The sequence below is a fragment of the Pelodiscus sinensis genome, chromosome 1 (genome assembly GCF_049634645.1).
Source record: "Pelodiscus sinensis isolate JC-2024 chromosome 1, ASM4963464v1, whole genome shotgun sequence".
NCBI lineage: Eukaryota > Metazoa > Chordata > Testudines > Trionychidae > Pelodiscus > Pelodiscus sinensis.
The window spans coordinates 147,731,904-147,753,754 of NC_134711.1; the positions used below are offsets into that span (position 1 = coordinate 147,731,904).

Below are 21,851 nucleotides of genomic sequence, written 5' to 3' on the forward strand. Positions count from 1 at the left end.
GGCCAGCAACAATCAGAAGACTGGAGAAAGGCTTCTACATACAAAGGGAGTAAACCTGACACTCAGAGTTAGCTGATATCTAACTGCTATGGAGAACAAGCTGGCTAATGAAAAGGAATACGAAGCTAGCCAGCTGAATGAAGGTCAGGGCCTGGTTTAGAGCTCCATTTACAGCTACTTGCTACTGCCTTCGTTAGCATGTTTAATTTTGTATGCAGAGCCATCCAAAGTTTTGTTCACTGTCTGAAAAATAACTCACATCTCACCTACAGATTCTTGTATCCTATGAGTGTGAGTATGAGCCCCTCCCTTTGGTTCCTGGCCCAAAGGAAGATGTTGGTTGCCTTCCTCACACTTTTCCCATCTAACCCCACAAAGCCTACTTTGCAGAGAGAGGGATCTGCAGCTGGAAGAAAGTCTGCCAAGACTAGTCAAAGGAATGTCGTGAGAGGAGACCATGAGAGATGCACATAGTTTCCTCACTATCCCAAAGAGAAGCAAGATGAGCACTAATGCAGCATGAGGATGCCTTAAATCTTCTGGGATGGTTTTTGTACTGGTGGAAAGCCCCCTCCCTTTTAAAGGTGTGTCCCTTGGACAGTGACAGCCTGTTTCCAAAGGGACATTGGGGTAACCTAGAGCTGGCGCAGAGTAACAAAGCTTCTAGCAGAGAAGGACCTGCTCTCCTGGGAATCTGGAAGGGACCCTATAACTACAGCCTCTACCTCCAGAAGAACAACCCAAGGAAAACTCCATGAGGGGATCCTGACTGGATTGTCCACTTCCCAGCCACATAAATATTTTCATGGGAAGAATGAATTCTGGGCTATAATTCTACTGCTACACCTTCAAACATGATTTCTATTTTCTTCCACTATCAACTCTGCAATTAAATTTAAACCCAGATCATATAAAATCCATACAAATAATCCTCAACTCCAACTTCTGTAGTGTTTGAGAACTAGATGTTTTTAATTTTCGTGTTGATTCAGTGGTATGTAATGAACTCATCCCTAGCAGTTTAAAAAGGACCTGGGGACCTGTTCTTCTGAATGAAAAATCCTGTATAAATATGGGTGATTTTAGGTGTTTTATGTTGTGTAGTCCATCCGTCTGATATTACATGAATGGACTACTGTAGTTTAAAATGTTTTAATGCTACTTCACAGAGCCACCTAGAGGGGAAAGAGAGAAAACCTGCCTTCAGGGAGAAAAAAATGTGATGTAACAATGTTTAAAAAGTAATGTAGCACCAGCATGTTGACAGGAGGAAAAAAAAACTTAATAGAACCAGAAACATTTTCAGTTCATTAAAAAAATCTGTGAAAACAAAACTGGATTTTAATGTCACCGTTGAATGTTGGAAACAGAACTTTACCAGTACAGGGAACAAGAAGGTGAAATAATTGTAGTACATGGAGATGAGTGTAATTAAAAGAACAATCATGACTGGGTTAAATGGGTTTTAGATTCAAGCTCATACAAGCTTATACACATGCTGAAGGTGTGTTCTCTGAGGGAGCAATCCTCATGAGATATCTTATTCTGTAAATGTTTTGATAAATCATGTATGCTTTACAGCTTTTGGTTATGTCTACAACAGATTTCCCTTGCACCCTATGCTCTACCAGATTAATGCATCTTCTTCCCCTGGTCTCTTTCTCTTACTCTCTGTCCTTTCTCACACTGCCCCTTATTTGTGGAATATTCTTCATGCTCCGGTGCACTTTGGGGGGAGGGGTAGTTTCACCTGAGCTCTGACTAATGGGGCCAAATGTTCAGACATTCCCAGCACCCAGCCGCTCACAAAGTGATGCTTATGGTTAGATTTTCAAAAGAGCTCAATAGGTTTCGTACACCAAATGGGCTGCTGAGCTCACTAGTAAAGCTGGCCCCACGCAAGCACATTCTTCTTTAAATATCACCTCGAGCCATGAGCTCATTGGTTGAGTAATGTTGGTCCGGGAATAATTTCGTTACCACTCCTGCCTGATTTTATACCCTCAAGCTGTAAATATATTCATAACATAGCCAAAATAAATAAAATAGTGAAGCAACCAACAAGACTTGTACAAAGCATTTCTCATACTGGTTGGTGTATTTTAACCCCCAGTCTTCTCATGTTCCCCAGCCTTTGTCTGTCATCTATTACTGTGATCTCATTTAGGGCCCAACACTGCTCCCACAGAAAGCAAATGGAGTTTTGGAATTGTGCTGCCTCAAGCCGTGATCATGTCCACTTTTGGGAAGCAGCATGGGCTAGTGGAAAGAGCACTGGAGTGGGCTGCAGGCCACAACCCACTTCTTCAGATGTGCCCACAAAAGCTCACGATACCATCTATGACTGTCTACACTGGCGCGATCTTGCACCAGAAATATGCAAACGAGGCTAAGCATGGAATATTGCCGAGCCTCATTTGAATATCTCATGAGCCACCATTTTTGCAGAAGAGGCTCTTGCGCAAGAAGGAGCGTGGTACACTGCCCCTTCTTGCGCAAGAAAAACCCTCTTGCGCAATGCCGTTATTCCTGAAAATAATCAGTGTAATGGCATTGCGCAAGAGGGTTTTTCTTGCGCAAAAAGGGGCAGTATACACACTCCTTCTTGCACAAGAGCCTCTTCCGCAAAATGGCGGCTCATTACATATGCAAATGAGGCTCGGCGATATTCCACGCTTAGCCTCATTTGCATATTTCTGGAGCAAGATTGCGCCAGTGTAGACAAAACCTTGATGTTTTGTTAGTCTTCAAGGTGCTACTAGACTATTTGTTGTTTTTTAAGTTTTTCCTGTTACAGACTAACTCGGCTACCCCTCTGAAGCACTATATGTTTGTTATTTTGCTACAAACTTCAATAGGAGCAGGATGGACTTGTTTAAATGTCTTTAAAATGTCATGTATCTCTATCATACTTGGTGTGTGTCTAGTAAAAATAGAGACTCTCTCAAGTAGATCATTTGGCAATTGATGTATATGTACTTTACCTATGAAAGTAAAGAAACACACAAACACACTTCTCTCTCTCTTTTATGCCTGAAGACATCCCCTAGAATCAGGTGGCTATTAATTTTCATTATTGTCTTTATGTATAGTGTGTATTGCAGTAGCATTTAGGAGCACCATTGTGCTAGGTGCTGGACAAAACATAGTTAATTGTTTGTCTCATTTATTATTAAAAGTTATAATATATGTAAAAGAATTAAAAAAGAAAATCCAGCCTTTTCTCACTGTCTGAGCTGAGTAAAATAAACAAAGAACATGAACAGCAGATGAAAAGTAGGTCAGATTTTTAGTACTTTCATTTCCAGCTGAATGTGTGTGTTAGTATTAACCCATATTCTTAATATAGGTGTGTCTAGTCAGTATTTTTATCAATAAAGGCCAAAATTTACCATAATTGTATATACTCAGGCTATGTCTACACTATAGGGTTTTTCTGGGATATTGGACCTATCCTGGAAAAACTCCACTGCGTCCAGGGAATAATGCGTCTGCTCTTCCGCTTTTTTTTTTTTTTTTTGCAGAAGAACAGACGTGCTCTTTTGGAAGTCATGTCTTCCTCCCCCACAAGAAAGAAGGGCTCTTCCAAAAGAGGAGGCTTTTCCAAAAATTTGAAGGGCTATTCCGAAAGAGGAGGCTTTTCCAGTGTAGATGGGCCAAATTTCAGAAAAACCTCTTCCAAAAAAACTGTTGGAAAAAGATATGAAAATTCGGAGTGCAATTTGTGTATCTTTTTCCAATAGATCGGTGTAGTCTACACATAGCCTCAGTTTTGGGGACCTTTCTGGAGACAATTTCAACTGATTTCTATTGGAGTGCAATGAATGCCCAGCACCTCTGAAAATCAGTCCAGGGGAGTTTCAAGTTGGATGCCCACAAAGAGAGGGACACAGCATTAGTGGGCACATTTGAAAATACATGCCTACAAACTTGTGCTTTCAGATCCCTACATTATAAACACAAAGGGCATGTCTACACAGCTGCTTTATTTCAGAATAACTCAGGTTATTTCCAAATAACACAGTGCGCGGTTATACAGCAAGCCTGTTATTTTGAAATAATTTCGAAATAACAGGCTTCCTACTCCAACTCCTGTAACCCTCATTTCATGAGGAGTAAGGGAAGTGAAAGGAAGTGTTCTTCCTTCAACTTCCTGCAGCGTAGACAGCTCCAAAAGCCAAGTTAAGTTACTTCGACTTCAGCTACACAATTAAAGTAGCTGAAGTTGCGAATCTTAATTCGACTTTGTCCCCTAGTGTAGACATACCCAAATTGAGCAGTGTGACAAGGAAGAAAATTTCCACCTGAGGGTGTGACTACACTGCACCATAACTCGAAATAAGATATGCAATTTGAGCTACACAAATTGTGTATCTGATTTTGATGTTATTTTGAAATAGCTTATTTCGCCATTTGGCTCTGTACATCCCTTACTTCTTGTAGAATGAGGTTTACAGAGCCATCGGAATAGTGAGCCTGAAATAACAGGCTTTCTGTGAAGGTGTGGGATAGCTATTTCAGGATACTCCGGTATCTCAAAATAGTATTGCAGTGTAAACGTAGACTCAGTGACTAGTGGATCAGTGAGGACAAGCTGCAGGGGGGTCAGGGATTCCTTAAATTGTGTGGGGAGGAAAACAATATATCAAGCATCTAGTTATTTGCGGTGGGATGGTCCTGCTGATGGAGTAGACTGGGGAGGCATGGGATACAATCATAGGGTGAGGCCAGTGTGTAGTTATGGGTGGTATGGCATGTAAGGGGTCAGGGCGACTGGGATTTGATAGGGTGGTGAATAGCAGGTGCTGTGGGTCTTCTCCTCCACAACTCCTTTGCCCTGAGGTCCCCAATCCCCATCCTGGCCTAAGGGAGGCAACAACCATGCAGCAATGTTACCTAGTGGGGGGCTCAAAGGAGACTTGGCAGGTTCCATTCCCTCCAGCTTCAATCTTGGCCCCAAAGGTCTCTCTTGCCAGAACACAAGTTTCCCACCTGTGATGCCATCTCTCCGCAGGGCTGCTCCTATCGGCTCCCCACAAACAGCTGGTGCACTCACATGGCTCCCTCTAGCAGCCTTAGTAACCACTCTGGGTTCCGTCCTCCGCCATGCTTGGCAGCCATTTTGTTTCCTTGGCTATTTGTGTAGACCAGCAGTGTCAAAAGGGTTACACTTGTACTTACCTCGCTTTAACTGACCCACACGGCACAGCCTGCACCCCCATCTTCAGCCTCTCAATACAGCCTCTTTCCCCTGCCCTCCTCCACGAGCCTCCTCTGCCAACATAACTCAACCTTTTCTACTCCCTCCCCTTGGGGTCCTCCCCCACATCCCCTCTTCCAGCAGAGCCCTGCTCATCCAAACTCATTTTTTTCTCCTCAAACTTGGCAGCACTGCCTGTCCTGGGACAGCGAAGCCTCCATGTGCTCCAGCCAGAGAAATCTACTTCTCTTTCTGCTTTCCAGGGAGGCTATTTGAGGCCTTTGCTGTGGAAAGCATATGGGCCATAAACGGCAGTGCTCTGGCAGTCATCCAGTGACACATTGCTCAACACGATAACAATCTCTGTGAGTTGCGTCTCCATCCAGCTGCTGGAGCAAACAAGTCAATGCCAGTATGGCTAATATGAAGCATTCAAAAATCATGGGATTGATTTAAAAATATAATCTGCCTTCTTTTGATTTGCCTTCTGGGCTTTGAACTGCTAGCTTTGATGTTTTCAAGCTTTTCTTCCCAACCAATCAGGCTGCAATTTTTTTTTAAGTGAAAGCTGAGCGCTCTCATAATCACATGACTCCAGGAGCTGTGCCTTTAAGAAACACACCAAATATCACAAGATCTTCACCAGACTATAAGAGCACATTCCCAGTTATTTAAAGGAGGAACAGCCAAAATCTTCCGTTCACCGTGGGCATAGGAAAGAGAGCCAGTAGGCGTCAAGAAATCTGAAGGCAGGTCACCAATCCAGAGCTCAGGGAAGAGATGCCAGGCAGGCAGCTGGTGTGGTGTGTCCACCATGCAGCTGTAATACTGTCAGCAGGATGACTGGGTACTGAGTGAGCTGTTGCAGCATGTGAAGCTGGCTGCTGAAATTCTTCCTGTAAAATAGTGTTGGACCTGTTCCTATGTGCGAGCCCGGCTTTACTTTCCACAAACAACAAAATAGTACCTTTGTCAATTCTGCAGACAGGTCTGCTATTTTCAGCCCCCTTTCCCATCCCTCAGGGATATAACCCATAACCAAGCTTCTGTTAACATGGGTTGGCATTAACCAACATTTGGTTAATCAGGATTTCTACTACCCTCAAAAAAATACTTGTGGGGGGGAGGGGAGATATTTTCATCCCACACATAGCACATATGGCCAGATTTTCAGAAGCACTGACTATCCACAACTCCCAATGGAATCGATAGGAACTAAGGCCCAGCCACTGAGAAAATCCAGCCTATGGTTCTTTTTCACTTCCATATGGGGCTTCATAGAAAGGGACCCTTCTGTTGAATAGCCAGTCATCAGCTCCAGGTTCTGGTGCTGCTATATACAAGTCCAAAGCAATAAAGGGTGCATCTACACAGCAGGGCTTAACTCAAAATAAGCTACGCAAATTGAGCTACGTAACTTGTGTCGCTTATTTCAAAATAGCTTATTTCGAAATTGGGAGCATCTACACAGCACTTATTTCAAAATAGAGCACTCTTCCTCTGACTTCCCTTACTCTTCATGCAATGAGGGTTACAGGAGTCAGAGTAAGAAGTTCTCCAGCTTGACAGTATTTCGACCTTATTTCAAAATAACTGCCTTCTGTGTAGGCACGGACTAAGTTATTTAGAAATGCACGTTGCTGTGTAGATGTACCCAAAGAGAATAGTTGTTGTCCTCTCTGCATTCTGATGGCAGGGAAGCCACTATAACGAGTTAAAATGTGGCAGTCATTCAGGTATCATGCTGTGAACTTGAAGCTGTAGTAACTTTAGAAAGTGTGACTTTCATTGAGTAGAATGCAAAATCCTGTTGCAACAACAGAGAGAGAGAGAGAGAGAGAGAGAGAGATGTTTTTGTCCATACAAACTGAGGGACAGGGAAGGACAAAGTAACTATACACTTCAGCAACTATGAAACAGCAAGCTGGGAAATTCTGTGTTTACGCAGTACCTTTTTGCCTGTTCTCCTTGTGGATGGGTAAGTTCTGACTATTTAAATATCTTCCTTACTTTGGAGGTGTTTGGATTATTTCTGTAATTTGGTTTGTGAGGCTTTTTTTTTAAGCCATTCTCCAATAAGATCATCTCAGGATGTAGAAAGAACTTTGTGAGTAATATTCAATCCTAGATTTTGCATTGAAAAACATTTTCTTGTTTATAGATCCCTTTCTATTTAGCTCATAGGCAGGTTTATTTGCATTTCATCCCAAAGTTGAAATTTGTCTTTTAAGAGAAAATATGTTTTCCTTTAGTTATTGAGAAGGCTGACTATGTACCTTCATTAGTGAAAGCTTTATGTCTAGTTTGGTTTTACAACATATTAGCTACACATTGTGTTCTTGAGGTAGCTATAAATATTAATCTTCCAAAGCCAACCGCAGGCAAAAATTCTTATAAATTAAATAGCGGTCTATACAGTCATGTATCACTTAATTATAGAATTTAGGGAACAGATCCTGTGATGTTATGTGGCCATATTGCACTGGACTGCTAGCAGACCCCACCTGTGAAGCTAGCATAATTGGTTGCTGCAGTGTAGGGGAATTCTTCCATGGTGGAGACCTGATATCATGAATTTTTGCCATTCCCCTCCCAAATGTCCACTTAGTGGGTGTGGCCAAAGAAATGGGGGTATTACCAGGAGACCTATGCCCTATACCAAACTCCAGCTACCGTTTTGGTTTCTTGAGGTTGTTTGTGCTGCTGCTTTGATTTACTCCATGGACCAGCCATATACACAGTAGCCTCTTGTTTGGGGAAGAACAAAAGTAAGCTTTATTCCATCTTTGAGCTACTCACCTCCTTTAACCTGCCTTGTGTGCTCTTTAGAACCCAACCCAAGATATGAAAATCTCAGTTTTTTATTAAAATTACCCCGAGTCCCTAATCCGTTCCTCCGGGCCGAAGAAAGTTGTCCCCTTCACTATATTTCCCAGTGCATTAGTTAGCCTCATTTTAAGTGTCATAACAAAACAAAACAAAACAAAAAACAACACACAACACACACACACACAGGGAATCAGACCTGACTTCCAAATGCCAGGTGGAGATATGCATCTCTACACTGATGAAGAAAATGGAATAAAAAGAGTGCAGAGGCAGAGTCAACAAGGCATTTGGCAAGAAATATCCCTGGATGCCAGCATAAGGGCATTGTCTATTTAAATATCAGGGAACTAGTCACTTCCCAGTTTTGCAACATGGAAAAAAAAAAGTCTGTGCTGTGACCTTCAGAGTGAAGACCCAAAATACAGCTGGCTCTAAAAGACACAGACCACTCCGCTAGGTTCTGATTCTTAGGGATGAATTGCAATCTCAGTTATGCATATTGAGACAAAGAGACAGTCTCACCAGCACAACAGATGACAAGGTCAGTTAGATCAAGGAGGAAATTAAACTCATGGGCTGTGTCTACATTGGCGCGATCTTGCGCAAAAGCGGCCGCTCTTGTGCAAAAACTTGCTGCCTGTCTACACTGGCCGCATGTTCTTGCGCAAGTAAACTGACATTCTAATGTATGAAATCAGGACTTCTTGTGCCAGAACTCTGATGCTCCCACTCAGGAATAAGCCCTTTTGCGCAACTGTTCTTGCGCAAGAGGCCAGTGTAGACAGGCAACATGAATTTCTTGCGCAAGAAAACCCTATGGTTAAAATGGCCATCAGAGCTTTCTTGTGCAAGTAGGAATAAGAGATCCTCCGGAAAAGGGCTTTATTCCGGAGGATCGCGCCAGTCTAAACGCTTTTTTCCGGCTTTTCCCCAAGCCGGAAAAAAAGTGGTGGACATGTTTATTTAAATCCACGGGGGATATTTAAATCCCCCGCGGATTTCCCTATTCTGACTTACCTGCTTTGCATGACTATTCCGTTTTATGGGGCCAGTGTAGACGTAGCCAGAGTGTGTTCATTAACATGCTAAGGTGGTGCAGCTGCATCAGTTTAAGTGTAGAATTGACCTAAGAATAGGATACTCCCAATAGATAGGAAGAAAATGTTGTTTAATAACAAAACAATTCTGACTTTTTCTGAAAGTGGGATGCAGAGGTGCTCACCACTCTTATTAAAAGCTTCAGGGGGTAGCCGAGTTAGTCCGTACAGGATAAACTTAAAAAACAACAAATGGTCTGGTAGCACTTTATAGACTAACAAAAGATGTAGATGGTACTCTGGTCATCTGAAGAAGTGGGCTGTGCCCACAAAAACTCATGATACCATCTACATCTTTTGTTAGTCTATAAAGTGTTACCAGACCATTTGTTGTTTTTTAAGTTTACTCTTATTAATGTTCATTAGGGAGACAAAATGGATGAAAAAATGGAGTGACTGGGCAACAAAATGGCAGATGAAATTCAATGTTGATAAATGCAAAGTAATGCACCCTGGAAAACATCATCCCAACTATATATATCAAATTAAGGGGGTCTAAATTAGCTGTTAACACTCAAGAAAGAGATCTCGGAGTCATTGTGGATAGTTTTATGAAACTATCCATTCACTGGGCATCAGCAATTAAAAAAGCAAACAATGTTAGAAATCATTAAGAAAGGGATACAAAATAAAACAGAATGCAGTATCTTATTGTCCCTTTATAAATCCACGGTACGCCCACATCTGGAATACTGTGTGCAGATGTGGTCATTTCATGTCAAAAAGATATATAGGAATTAGAAAAGGTTCAGAAATGGGCAACAAAAATGATTAGAGACATATGTCATGGGGCAGGCTCACCATTGCGGTGCCTCTTGCTGGCAGCTCAGGGGAATTAGTCCTTTAGTCCACAGGGTGCCTCCTTCGGGCTGGTGTCTCCCCTGTCTGGGATCCATGTTGCTCCCAGACCGCGGTGTCCTTTTTGGGGCACTGCCCTCCGGCAATGCCCACAACAGTAATCTCTCATCCCCCTTCTGGGGGTTTATCAGCCGTCCTGAGTCTCTATTGCCTCTGTGGCTGATATGTCCTCCAAGCTCAGCCCCTCTGTCACAGGGGCAAGCCACAGATTATATAGGCCAAGCCGTAGTGGCAAGGTGTGGTGCACGGGGGCGGGGGTGGACCCAGGCCCGTCTATTACTCTGGGTTCCGACTCAGGGACCCTCTGGTGGCAGCCTTGTCCTGCCCTCCTGCACTCCCCTTACTGCCTTCTGTTCCATAGGCCAATTCCCCTGTGGCCCTTTGCACCCTCCTGGCCTTAGTAGCAAGGCCTGCAGCCTGGCTGGTATCAGGCTGGAGCCTCCCTCTCTAGCTCCTGTGAGCCTGCCCAGCACTGCTCTCCTGAAGGCGCTTCTCAGGAAACCGGTCCTGCAGTGGCGTAGTGAGCGTGTTTATGTGCCCTGGGTGGGGACAAAGGCAAAACTGCACCAAACTGTGCATCAGTGCTGGCAGCGACTCCCAAGCCAGGGGTGCTGGGCTCCCGGGCAGGACTTTGAAGTACCCGCTTCCACCGCCCGGCCCTGCCTCAGCGGCTTGTCTTCAGGCAGGTGGCCCAGCAGCTAAATTATTGCCCCTCTAGCATGGTGCCCACAGGCAACTGCGCCCCTTGCTACACCGCCACAGTCCTGCACCTTCTTTGGTCAGGAACTAACTGACTCTCTCTACTGGGCAGTTCCTTATATACAGGGCAGCCCCAGCAAGCCACATCCTAATTGGCTTGTAAAAGCCCCTCCCTCATTGGACAGGGTTCTGTACAGGTTCCCTCCAGCCTGCATTAATCCCTTCCAGCCAGTGCGGGGCAGTCACCCCACCATTGTATGGAACAACTACCATATGATGAAAGATTAATAAGACTGAGACTTTTCAGCTAGGAAAAGAGGCGATGAAGGGGGGGATATGTTAGAAATCTATAAAACTATGTCTGGTGTGGAGAAAGAGAATAAGAAAGTATTATTTAGTCCTTCCCATAACACAAGAACTAGGGGTTTCCACATGAAACAAGCAAGTTTAAAACAAGCAAAAGGAAGTTTTTCTTCATGCAACACACGGTCAACCTGTGGAACTCCTTGCCAGAGGATGTTGTGAAGACCAGGACTTTAACAGGGTTCAAAAAAGAACTACATAAATTCAGGGAGGATAGGTCCATCAATGGCTATTAGCCAGGATGAGCAGGGATTGTGTCCCCAAAGCCCTGTATCCTGTCTTCCAACAGTGACCAATGCCAGGTGCTTCAGAAGGAATAAAAGGAAGAAGCAACCATCATGGTCCATCCTCTGTCACCTATTTTCTTTGTTTTAAATTTGCTGCCTATAAATGTAATTGGGTCATCTTCTTGTGTTATGTGAGTGAAGGAATGAATAACATTTCCTTTTTCTATACCATTTATGATTTCCTAGACCTCTAGCATATCCCCTCACCTTATGGTCATTTATTTCAAGCTGAAAAGTCCCAGTCTTGTTAATCTCTCCTCATATGGAAGCTGTTCTAATCATTTCTGTTGCCCTTTCCGTGCCTTTTCCAAATCCAGTATATCTTTTTTTTAGATCGGGTGACCAGATCTTCATACAGTATTCAAGATGTGGGCATACAATGACTTTATGCAGAGGCAATATGGTATTTTGTCTTATTATCTATTCCTTTCCTAGTGATTCCCAATATTCTGTTGGCTTTTTAGTTTTTTAGACTGCTACTGCACATTGAACAGATTTTTTCAAGGAACTATCCACAAGGATTCCAAGATCTATTTCTTGAGTGGTAACAGCTAATTTCAACCCCATCATTTTTGTATCTATAGTTAGGATTATCTTTTCCCATGTGCTTTACTTTGCACTTATCAACACTGACTTCCATCTGCCCTTATCTTGCCCAATCACCCAGTTTTGTGAGCTACCTTTGTAACTCTTTGAGATCAGCTTTGGATGAGTCACTGTTTTCCTTTTCTTCAAGAACATTTATGAGAAGTTTAACAGCAGTGGTCCAAATACAGATCCCTGCAGCACAACACTCATTCCTACTCTTTTTTCTCCCTATCTTTTAAGTAGAGTACTGGGCAATGTTTTCATGATGATCTAACGATTCTTCAATGACTTGAATGTCCAGCCTTCTGTTATTCTTAGTCACCTGCCTCCCTCTTTTTATAACAGACTCCCTGCCTCAAAGGCAAAGCTGCAAGCAGCTTAAGAACTGCCTCTGGAGTCAGGACATGGGCTTTAGAGCAGACTTCAAATATGAAGTCAAGAGGTTCAAACTTGAGAGGGGGATGACTGTCACCCTGGACCCCATAAATGGCACCTGTCAGAAGACAGAATACGGGCTAGATGGACTTTTAGTCTGACCCACTATGGCCACTCTCATGTTCTGATGAGATAACATTTTTACTGGACCAACTTCTGTTGATGAGAGAGACAAGCTTTCCTTCTTATACAGAGCTCTTCCTCAGGTCTGGCAAAGGTACTCAGTTTTGGACAGGAAGTGAAGGAGACTGTCTTTCTCATTGAAATGTGTCTCATTTCAAAGTGCTTTGTGGCCATATTTTAAGGCTTGTTAACTCAGCACTGACATGGAGCTCTGGCATGAAACGTGGTAGCTGTGTGACAGAGCACTGTCACTGGTAGGAATAGGAAGTAAGGAATATTGTTACTAACTGAAATGCCTTTCATTCTAAAGAGCTTTATAGATTACATGTACAGTGATTACTCACTCCCCAAAGAATTGCAGGTGCTTCTGGGGTGCAACACAGCAGCCATCCTGTGAGGTGGCATGAGGCAGTACAGGCTGTATTAACCAAACTGGGAGCTACAGAGCCTGAAAGAATCACAGCTATTGTATATTTGTCATTGCCTCAATAAAAAAATCCCTTTTAAATTCATTACAGCTGAGTCCTGCCTCCTCTATATCACAAGGAACACAAAAGCCACGGGTCTGCTGTGCTGCGATTGTACTGTTCTCTAGTCTGTTGGCAGCCAGCTCACAGGCAATTGCTTTGTCTGTTGTCTCTAAAGCATTTCAGAATGTAAGTGCTGTATAAATGTTTAACACCGGCCTGGTAGCAGTTAGGCTCTTTTACAAACAACTACTTTGTACTCTCTCCATCTTTGTATCCATCGGTTGCCTTTTGTCTTATATGCAGGTTGTAAGCTTCTGGGGGCAGGGCACAGACCATCTTTTTGTCCTGTTTGCACAGCTCTTAGCATAATGAGGCCCTATGACTGGGCTGCCTCATCACTACCATGACACAAAACATTATCTAACTATCTATCTACCTACTTGCATCTATATCCAATAGATTTGGGCATCTGTCTGTGTGTCTGTCTATGAGTTTGTTCAAGAAATCCTAAGTTGTAAGAGCTAGGAACACCACATTTGGAATGTAGCTTCCTCTTCTCTTAAGCTAAGCATATAGCATCACATAATTACAAAAGTTTGTGTGTGTGTGAGAGAGAGAGAGAAAGAGAGAGAGAATGTGTGTATGTGTGTGAGAGAGAGAGAGCGATAAAGAGAAAGAGAGAGAGAGTGTGTGTGTGTGTGTTGATCATGCATAACCTGGAGAATCATTATTTGATTCTCCACTGCCGGGTACTTTGGGTCATTATGTTCAACTGTGTACAGTGAAGGCAGCAAGAGGCTTAAACATTACCCAAGAAAAATGTCAGCATTTGGTACTCTCTTGACTCTGTAAATGGCAACAGCAATGGAATGGAAAATCAACCCCTCTTTACGTCATGTCTTGTATTCCATCTAGGTGGTTATTGGGAAAACAGGAACTATTAATTTTAAAAATTAGTTCTAAACCTTCTATTGCTGTTTAATGTTAGTGCTTAGTACCCCATCCAGTTATTCTAGTTAGGCATTTGAGAGAGAAAAGATTCCTTCTGTTTTGTGAGCTGAGGTTTGGTTCCAGAAATGATGAGCATTCAGCTGTACCAGAGCTCATGGCTCTTTGATACTATCATTAGTAGCACCGGAGGTTTGAAATGTGGTTTGAAATCTCTGCATAGCATCTCTGCTATTTATATATATATATATATAGTAGCAGGATACTGCTGCCTGTCCCTCTGGTTTTGAACATCAATCTGGGTACTGTCAATAGACTTGTTAATAAACAGATAAAAGTCTATTGGCAGTGGCCTTGCATACTCCTCTGTCTATCAAGATACCAGCTGTCAATACATTATAGGACATTTGTATACTATCGGCTTCCAACCTTCATGTGCTGAAGAAGAGATACAGTGAATGGGCTGATTACCAATCACCATTCCATTGAGCAAACACCAAATCAAGTCCAATATTTGTCCTTCACGCTATGACCCATAAAGGATCTACTTATGTAACCTTCATTCTTGGCCTCTTTTGGCTAGTTAAGTTCTCTTCTTCCCTGCCTTTTAATTTCTCTCCAGTCTCTCCTCTACCTCCTCTCCTCTCTTTCTATCATATTGTCCCCTCTTCCCAATTTCCCCTCCAAAACTTGCTGTCTTTTTAGCTTTGTTGCTCTCTCTTTGCTTTTTTCCTGGCCTCATTCCATCTCCTCCCTTGTGTAAAATTTTTTCTCAATTTGCTTTCCATCATTTTCTCTCTCTTTCACCACTGTGTGGGAGCTTCCCTTTGGTGGCTTGGACACAACTGGGTGTCTGCTGCTAATCTAACACCACTTCCGAAGCTCTATTCTGCCTGGAGCTCTTGGAATTGAGGGCAGTGGGGATAAAAATAAGGATCTCTCAGGTTGCAAGTTGCCAGGGAGTATATTTAAAAGAGGAAAATACTAGCGCTATGGGAAATATTCATATTCACCCTTAAATTCATTTAAGCAGAGACTTGGGTTGGAGGGTTTATGAGTTTGCAAACACTCCCAGCCCTGCCAAAAGTTTGGGGCCAAGATTTTTAAAAAATGGTTTCCTAAACACAGAGGTCCTAGGCACATTTTCAGCTGTCCTAAGTATCTAGCAGATCCTACTGGCTTTGATACTTTTGAAAATCAAGTCCCCCAGTTAGGTACCTAAATATGGACTGAAGAGCCTGACACTAGGCACCCATGTTCAAAAAACCCTTGGCCTTCGTAAATATGTGCTGAGATTATTTGGTCACCTGAAAAACCAGCCAGCCAAGCTCACTGCAGTCATCCAAACAACCTCTGCCTTTCACTCACCCTGCAGGATACACCTTCCCCTAAAAAATACGTAAGGTCAGAAGCTGTTGTTCCAGGGTTTGCTGGGGTGGGACGAGTGAGAAGCAGCAAGGGAATATAGGCTGTGAACATAACAATCCATCTCTTGAGGGTCATTGGGAAGGAAGCAATGAGGATCAGGAAAGGACTAGTCCAAAAATGAGGACTATGACCTGGGAAAGGGCCAATCTCATAACGGTAGTTGCTGCCTTCAGACTCCACTCAGTGCTCTTCAGTGGTCACTGTTAGGAAACATCCAGACAGTAATTTTCCCTTAACTTCAATACCATTCACCTTTCTCTCTTTCTATGCAGCTGCCTACATCGGCGCTGAAGATGCAGTGAAGGAGAATGCAACCGTCCCCTTCAGCTCTCCTGCAACAGCCTACAAAGTGGTGCTGTCCCCAGTGGTGACCACCCACGAGCCAGGGCTTCCATTTGTGTCTCAGACCCCAGCCAAGGAGAAAGCCAAAGAAGGCGAAACCGTGGTCCTGAACTGCCAGTTTCACAGTCCCTGGGGTCCATCTCTGAACAAGCTGACAGTGAAGTGGTACAAAGAGGATGAAAAGGGGCAGTGGGACCTACTGGAGAACAATGTGACTCTTTTGACAAACTACTCCAGGGCGTTCTTAAATGGGAACCTAACCCAGGGAGATGCCTCCCTGACTATCCTCAATGTGACAGCCAGGGATCATGGCATCTATTTCTGCCAGGTGACATGGTCCAGTGGGAAAGTGGTGACAGGAAGTGGCACAAAGCTCAGGATCAGGAGGGCACTGGGTAACAGTTTATCTTCATTTCAATTCTCTCCCTCCCACACCCATCCCCCTCTCCGAGTTGGTTTGTGCACTAGTAGATGGCAGAGGAAGCCTGGAACTGATGTTAATTGGTTAAGTAACGGTGACATTGGGATACGCTTCTCAAAAGATGGCCATTGTCTGGTGAAATCTCACATTGTTTTGATAGCATCATTAATAAACGTCATGCCCACAAGGTGTGCTTCATGGCCGATTCATCAGCCGGAGGCACTAGAATGCATCTTTTACGTACTGGAATGCAGTACGGTTAAATTAAAGGGTCCAGGGAATGAGAGAAATCTAACCACCAGGAGATATTATTTACCACAAATATTGGGCCTCCTCAAACTGATTATGCTAAATAAATCAAAGCTTTAGAGATGGAGAAGACTTACTAAGTGGACTAGTCCACCTCTTGACCAAACTAGAGGAGTGTGCCATTTGAAGTCAGCAGGTGTTCTCCAAATTGAGGACTTATTACAAATTGAGTAAGGACCTCAGAAACTGTCCTGTACCCATCACAGTTAACCAACTTGTCCACATTTTCTAGTGCATGGTATGTAAGGAATACCTGATCTAGGTCCGATTGTACGTCAGTCGGGTAGTTTTGTTGGGGAAACGATTGCCTTTTGGATGTGAAGGTAAAATGTGCACAACTATGACCATTACACAATGGCAGGTCCCTCCCCCCGGCTGATACTTGACTTATTCTCCCATTTATTTCCTTCTTCCCAAAGGCATGCTTCCTCTTGCGGTTTTTCCATTCTACTGCCCTCCCCAGATCAGAGACCTTCTATGTTCCCTAGGCAACACTCAGTTCCAGTGAATTTTGATCCATAACCGCAGGACGCAATGATCCCAAAGAATATGGAATTGTCACGTCTCTAACAGACAACTAGAGGTGAATGCCCCCATGTCCCAGTGAGAAACAAATGACCTCCAAGCTTACCTCTCTTTGGTGTTGTCTCCTTTGTAGCATTGTGGAAAAGTTCCATATTCAGAATATTGCAAGGTACAACTGTTTGCTCATACCCCATGCACATGAAGAATACAGGGGAGAGCCTCATAAATGCAGCCTGAATTATAATTCACTGCCAGTATAATACAATTGCATAACACAGCCCTACAGCCTTGCACTGAAACAAATCAGTATGAAGTACAGTGCAATACACTGTCTCCAATGCCCATAGGCTACGTCTACACTGGCATGATTTTCCGGAAATGCTTTTAACGGAAAATGCTTTTAACAAATGGGTAGGATCAAAGTGATCTGCTGCAGTTTCTTGCCTATCAAGAAACCAGTATAATCTGTATCACAGTAGGCAACAACTTCTGTGGGATATTTTAGAAACCAGTAAACGTCTCAAAAGGTCTCCAGTGTAGTTAGTACCTGACATGGCATATATCCCCCTGTAATATGGCTTGTGTTACTGTGTCTTTTTCCTTAGGGTTGTTTGGCATCGAAGAATCCATTGGAACAATCATTGGGGTTGTGGCAGCTGGTATAGGAGGCTTGGTGGTTCTGATTATAGTTTTAACCCCTCGGTTGAGGAAGTGTCTCCTGTGCTTAAAGCAAGCGCCTCTTCAAGGTATGGAGGAGACAGTGAATTCTCAGATCAGTTGTTATACACATATGAGCTCCCCCTAAACACACACAACGTGGTGCATGTGCCCAAAGTACCTTTCTACTCTAGCATATGTCGCTATTTAGCTGTCACTGACTGGGCAGGGCTCTGATCATGCAAGGAACAGGATCGCTGGACAGTGTTGATGAAATCCAGGGACAAAACCAGCTGTTAAGTCTGTGTCTGTTTTTCAGACAACCCTTTCCCCGCACCAGAGGTAACAGCATGGGTGGCCATAGCACATCAGTCACCTACAAAACACTTGGAAGGGTTGCCTTGACCTCAACCTCCCACACAAAGATTCATATTAAACAGACACAGACTATTCAGAAATTCTCTCTTTGAACGCTTCCCCGTCCATCTGGACCACTCTTCTTAACCTCACCATTGAAGGCCTTAGATGGACTTTCTCACACTGGCTGCATAAGCTCATGGAGATACAAGAGGGCCAAACTTTCAAAACTGTTCACTCCCATGTAGGTCACAAAAGATGTGGCCAGATTTTTTCAGAAGAGCTTAGCTGCCCGTAACTGTCATCATGGGAACTGAGTGCCTTTGAAAATCTTATGTAGATGGCTAAATGGGAGGTGAGCGCTTTCAAAATTCTGCCCCAGGTGCTTAGCACTTCAGAAATCTGGGCTGTATGCTCATACCCCCACCCTACCACTTCCCCTGAAGCAGTGCTGCCACCCAATGGCCAGTCAGGGCACTGCTCTGTTTCATCCCACTCCACTGAGTATTAATTACTGCCTCTGAAAGCTAAGTCCTCCGACTCATTCTAGGAATGTCTCCCCAACTGGTAGCCCCTTTACTTTGCTTTCCAAACCAAACAAATGGGTAGGATTCACTGATGCATTTGCTTCTAGGATGCCTCTGACCAGGCCCCCAGGCGGAGTTCGGGGGCAAAAGGGCAACTGCCCCAGGGCCCAATGATTCAAAGAGGCGATTGCCCCAGACCCTTTAAATGGCTGCCAGAGCGCCACGCCTCACACTCCGAACCGCTCTGAGGGCTGAGGCAAGGAGCAGTGTGCTCTGAATGGCACGGAGGGCTGGCTGCCCTGGCCCTGCCCCTGCTGACGGAGGTCCCACCCCTTCCAGGAGTGCAGAGCCAGCCCCCCCACCCCTTGCCCAGGGGTCCGCGGAGGCTGCCGGCTCTCTGCCTATGGCAGTTTAGTACAGTGATACTCAGACTGAGGCACGTGAACACCTCTTTTACATGTCTCCTGAGGCTCTGGGCAGCACATGATATGACAACACTGTGTGATTTAATTATTAACCGATCAAAGGGTATGTCTACACTACCCCGCTAGTTCGAACTAGCGGGGTAATATATGCATACCGCACTTGCTAATGAAGCCCGGGATTTGAATTTCCCGGGCTTCATTAGCATAAGCGGGGAGCCGCCATTTTTAAATCCGTGCTGCTTCGAACCCCGTGCAGCGCGGCTACACGGGGCTCAAACTAGGTAGTTCGGACTAGGTTCCTATTCCGAACTACCATTACTCCTCGTGAAACGAGGTGTACCGGTAGTTCGGAATAGGCACCCTAGTCCGAACTACCTAGTTCGAGCCCCGTGTAGCCGCGCTGCACGGGGTTCGAAGCAGCGGGGATTTAAAAATGGCGGCTCCCCGCTTATGCTAATGAAGCCCGGGAAATTCAAATCCCGGGCTTCATTAGCAAGTGCGGTATGCATATATTACCCCGCTAGTTCGAAATAGGAGGGTAGTGTAGACATACCCATAGTTATTAACAGAGCAGGATGCTTTTATCGTGTTGTAGCTGATAAAATAAGAACACCGGGTCTGTGGTTGTGCTTTGAGAATAATATAGAAAAATAGCAAATGAAACAATGAATTCACACTACTGCGCCTCTTACGTAAAATCGATGGCCAGTTTGGCTCCTGAGCCATTGAGGTCTGAGTGTTGCTGGGTTAGTGGTTGTAGTTCGTTTGGTTGTGTTGCAGTAGAGCAGCAGCACTCACTTGCTCTTTCTCTTCCTTCCTGCACAGCATAGCTTGAGCTGCGTGGTTACAGAAGACCCCAGAAGACTTTCAACAGCTTCTTGTACGAATGTCACGTCACATTCTATAAGCCTCAAGGGCAGCTGTCGGCGCGATCCGTGTGTGCAGTCTATAGCTACAATAAAAATGTTTACCTCTGTACACATTCCTGCTTTCAGTACATGCTGGCTCTTTACAGTTGTATTTACATACACAGCAGGTTGGTCAACTTCCTCGTACAACTTCCAGGAGTTCTCAGCCTTGTTCTTTTTGAGGCCTCCCACCCCCTTATGCTATAAAAACTCCATGGCCCACCTGTGTCACAACAACTGTGTTTTCTGCATGTAAAAGCCAGGGCTCGTATGAGGGGCTAGCAAGCAGGGCAATTGCACACAGTCCCATGCCACAGGGCCCCCCCACAAAGCTACATTGGCTCAGGCTTCAGCTCAGGGCCACAGGCTTCAGCCCCCAGCAGTGGGGCTTTGGCTTTTTGTCTTGGACCCCAGAGAGTCTAATGCTGCCCTGCCTGGTAGACTGCCTGAAACCTGCTACCAGGCCCCTGGTTGAGAACCACTGGCATTGACCAAAGCAGCCTTTTGTAAGAGGTTAACTTTATTATTAGATTGGTTAACTGGATATCTGGGAAGAATAGATGCATTTCTTATGCCTCACCCTCAATCTTTTTCTGGCATTGTTTTTGTTTTATAAGGTAGAGCCTAGCATTGTCAGCTACAAAACTCTTGCATAAAATCTGACACCTATTGCAACACCGACTGATGGATGAGCGAAACACTCAGTCCCATTAACCGTTACCCTATAAAACTCATACTATTTGTTCTGCATGCATTCCTTCCAATCCTCTGACCTATCAGAACCTGACAGTATAATTTGCCTGGTTCTGCTGATTTGTTGTCATGGTGAACTCTTGAAATGAAGGAATGTGGAGGTAGCGGAAGAGCCGTTTTACCAATACCCTGGCCAAAAGAATTGAAGTACTCTAGAAGGTTGATTTTACCAGAAGACTTATTAGGCAGAATACAAAGAGGTTTTCTTGACTCAAACAAAATAAAATAATTAAAGGCAACATTAACATTCTTACAGTACTCCAGAAAAATTCCAGATAGAGCTTGAATCTTCAGCGAGGCCTGGGTGTAATTCAGACAAAGGCTTTTTAGAGGCTTCAGGAAATCTCATATAATAAGGTTCTCTGAGGTCAAGCTCCCTGGAGAACAGTAGGGGATCTGTTTGGGATTTTCAAAAGCATGGACATACTACATGGGCTAGTATAGTATAGGACATGGGCTACTATAAGGTGGGTGCATAACTGGCTGGATAACCGTTCTCCGAGAGTAGTTATTAACGGTTCAGAAGCTTGCTGGAAGGACATAACAAGTGAGATTTCACAGGGGTCTGTTTTGGGACTGGTTCTGTTCAGTATCTTCATCAACGATTTGGATATTGGCATAGAGAATACACTTATTAAGTTTGCAGATGATACCAAGCTGAGAGGGATTGAGGATAGGGTCATAATTCAAAATGATTTGGACAAACTAGAGAAATGGCCTGAAGTAAATGGGATGAAGTTTAAGAAGGACAAATGCAAAGTACTCCACTGAGGAAGGAACAATCAGTTTCACACATACAGAATGGGAAGCGACTGTTTCCTATAGCGGCGTTTCAAAGTAGCAGTGCTGCACGGAACCTGGGGTCAGCAGGAGAGTCCCCAGCTGATCCAGAGCTCCACATGGCGCTGCCGTTTTGAAATGCCATGAGGAGCCTGACGCAGTCTCCCTGCGGCATTTCAAAGTGGCAGTGCCACACAGAGCCTGGGGCCAGCTGGGGAGTCCCTAGCTAATCCTGGATTCTATGCAGCATTTCAAAGCTGCATGGAGCCCGAGGTCAGCTGCTCCATGAGGTGCTACTGCTTTGAAGTACCCCCTTCTTCTCCCCTTCCTTGCTGCCTCTTTCTGACAGAGGCAGCAAGAGGGGTGGAAGCGACTAGTCAACTATCCTGTTGACATGTCCTTCACATCCGTAGTACTCAAGCTATCCCACTCTGCCAAAACCATCACGGCCAGACCACCCACCACACTGCAGTTCTGCCCAACTTTACACTGGCTGATGCGAGTAAGTTAAGTCATGTCCAT

The 21,851-nt window shown here is 44.3% G+C and overlaps 1 protein-coding gene across 1 annotated transcript; it reads left to right on the forward strand.

The window, feature by feature from the left end:
* Positions 1–7,050: 7,050 nt before the first annotated feature.
* Positions 7,051–21,781, forward strand: LOC102459989 (uncharacterized). The gene is made up of 4 exons (XM_025189092.2): positions 7,051–7,178; positions 15,598–16,062; positions 17,528–17,668; positions 19,714–21,781. The coding sequence occupies exons 1-4, from the start codon at positions 7,112–7,114 to the stop codon at positions 19,716–19,718; spliced, it is 678 nt and encodes a 225-aa protein (XP_025044877.2). The 5' UTR covers positions 7,051–7,111; the 3' UTR covers positions 19,719–21,781.
* Positions 21,782–21,851: the final 70 nt, after the last annotated feature.

Excerpts from the sequence above, each read along its gene's own strand:
- LOC102459989 (XM_025189092.2), top strand. The coding sequence starts at position 7,112 with ATGAAACAGCAAGCTGGGAAATTCTGTGTTTACGCAGTACCTTTTTGC. Across the intron at positions 7,179-15,597 it reads CCTGTTCTCCTTGTGGATGG|CTGCCTACATCGGCGCTGAA; the intron begins GTAAGTTCTGAC and ends CTTTCTATGCAG. Across the intron at positions 16,063-17,527 it reads CAGGATCAGGAGGGCACTGG|GGTTGTTTGGCATCGAAGAA; the intron begins GTAACAGTTTAT and ends CTTTTTCCTTAG.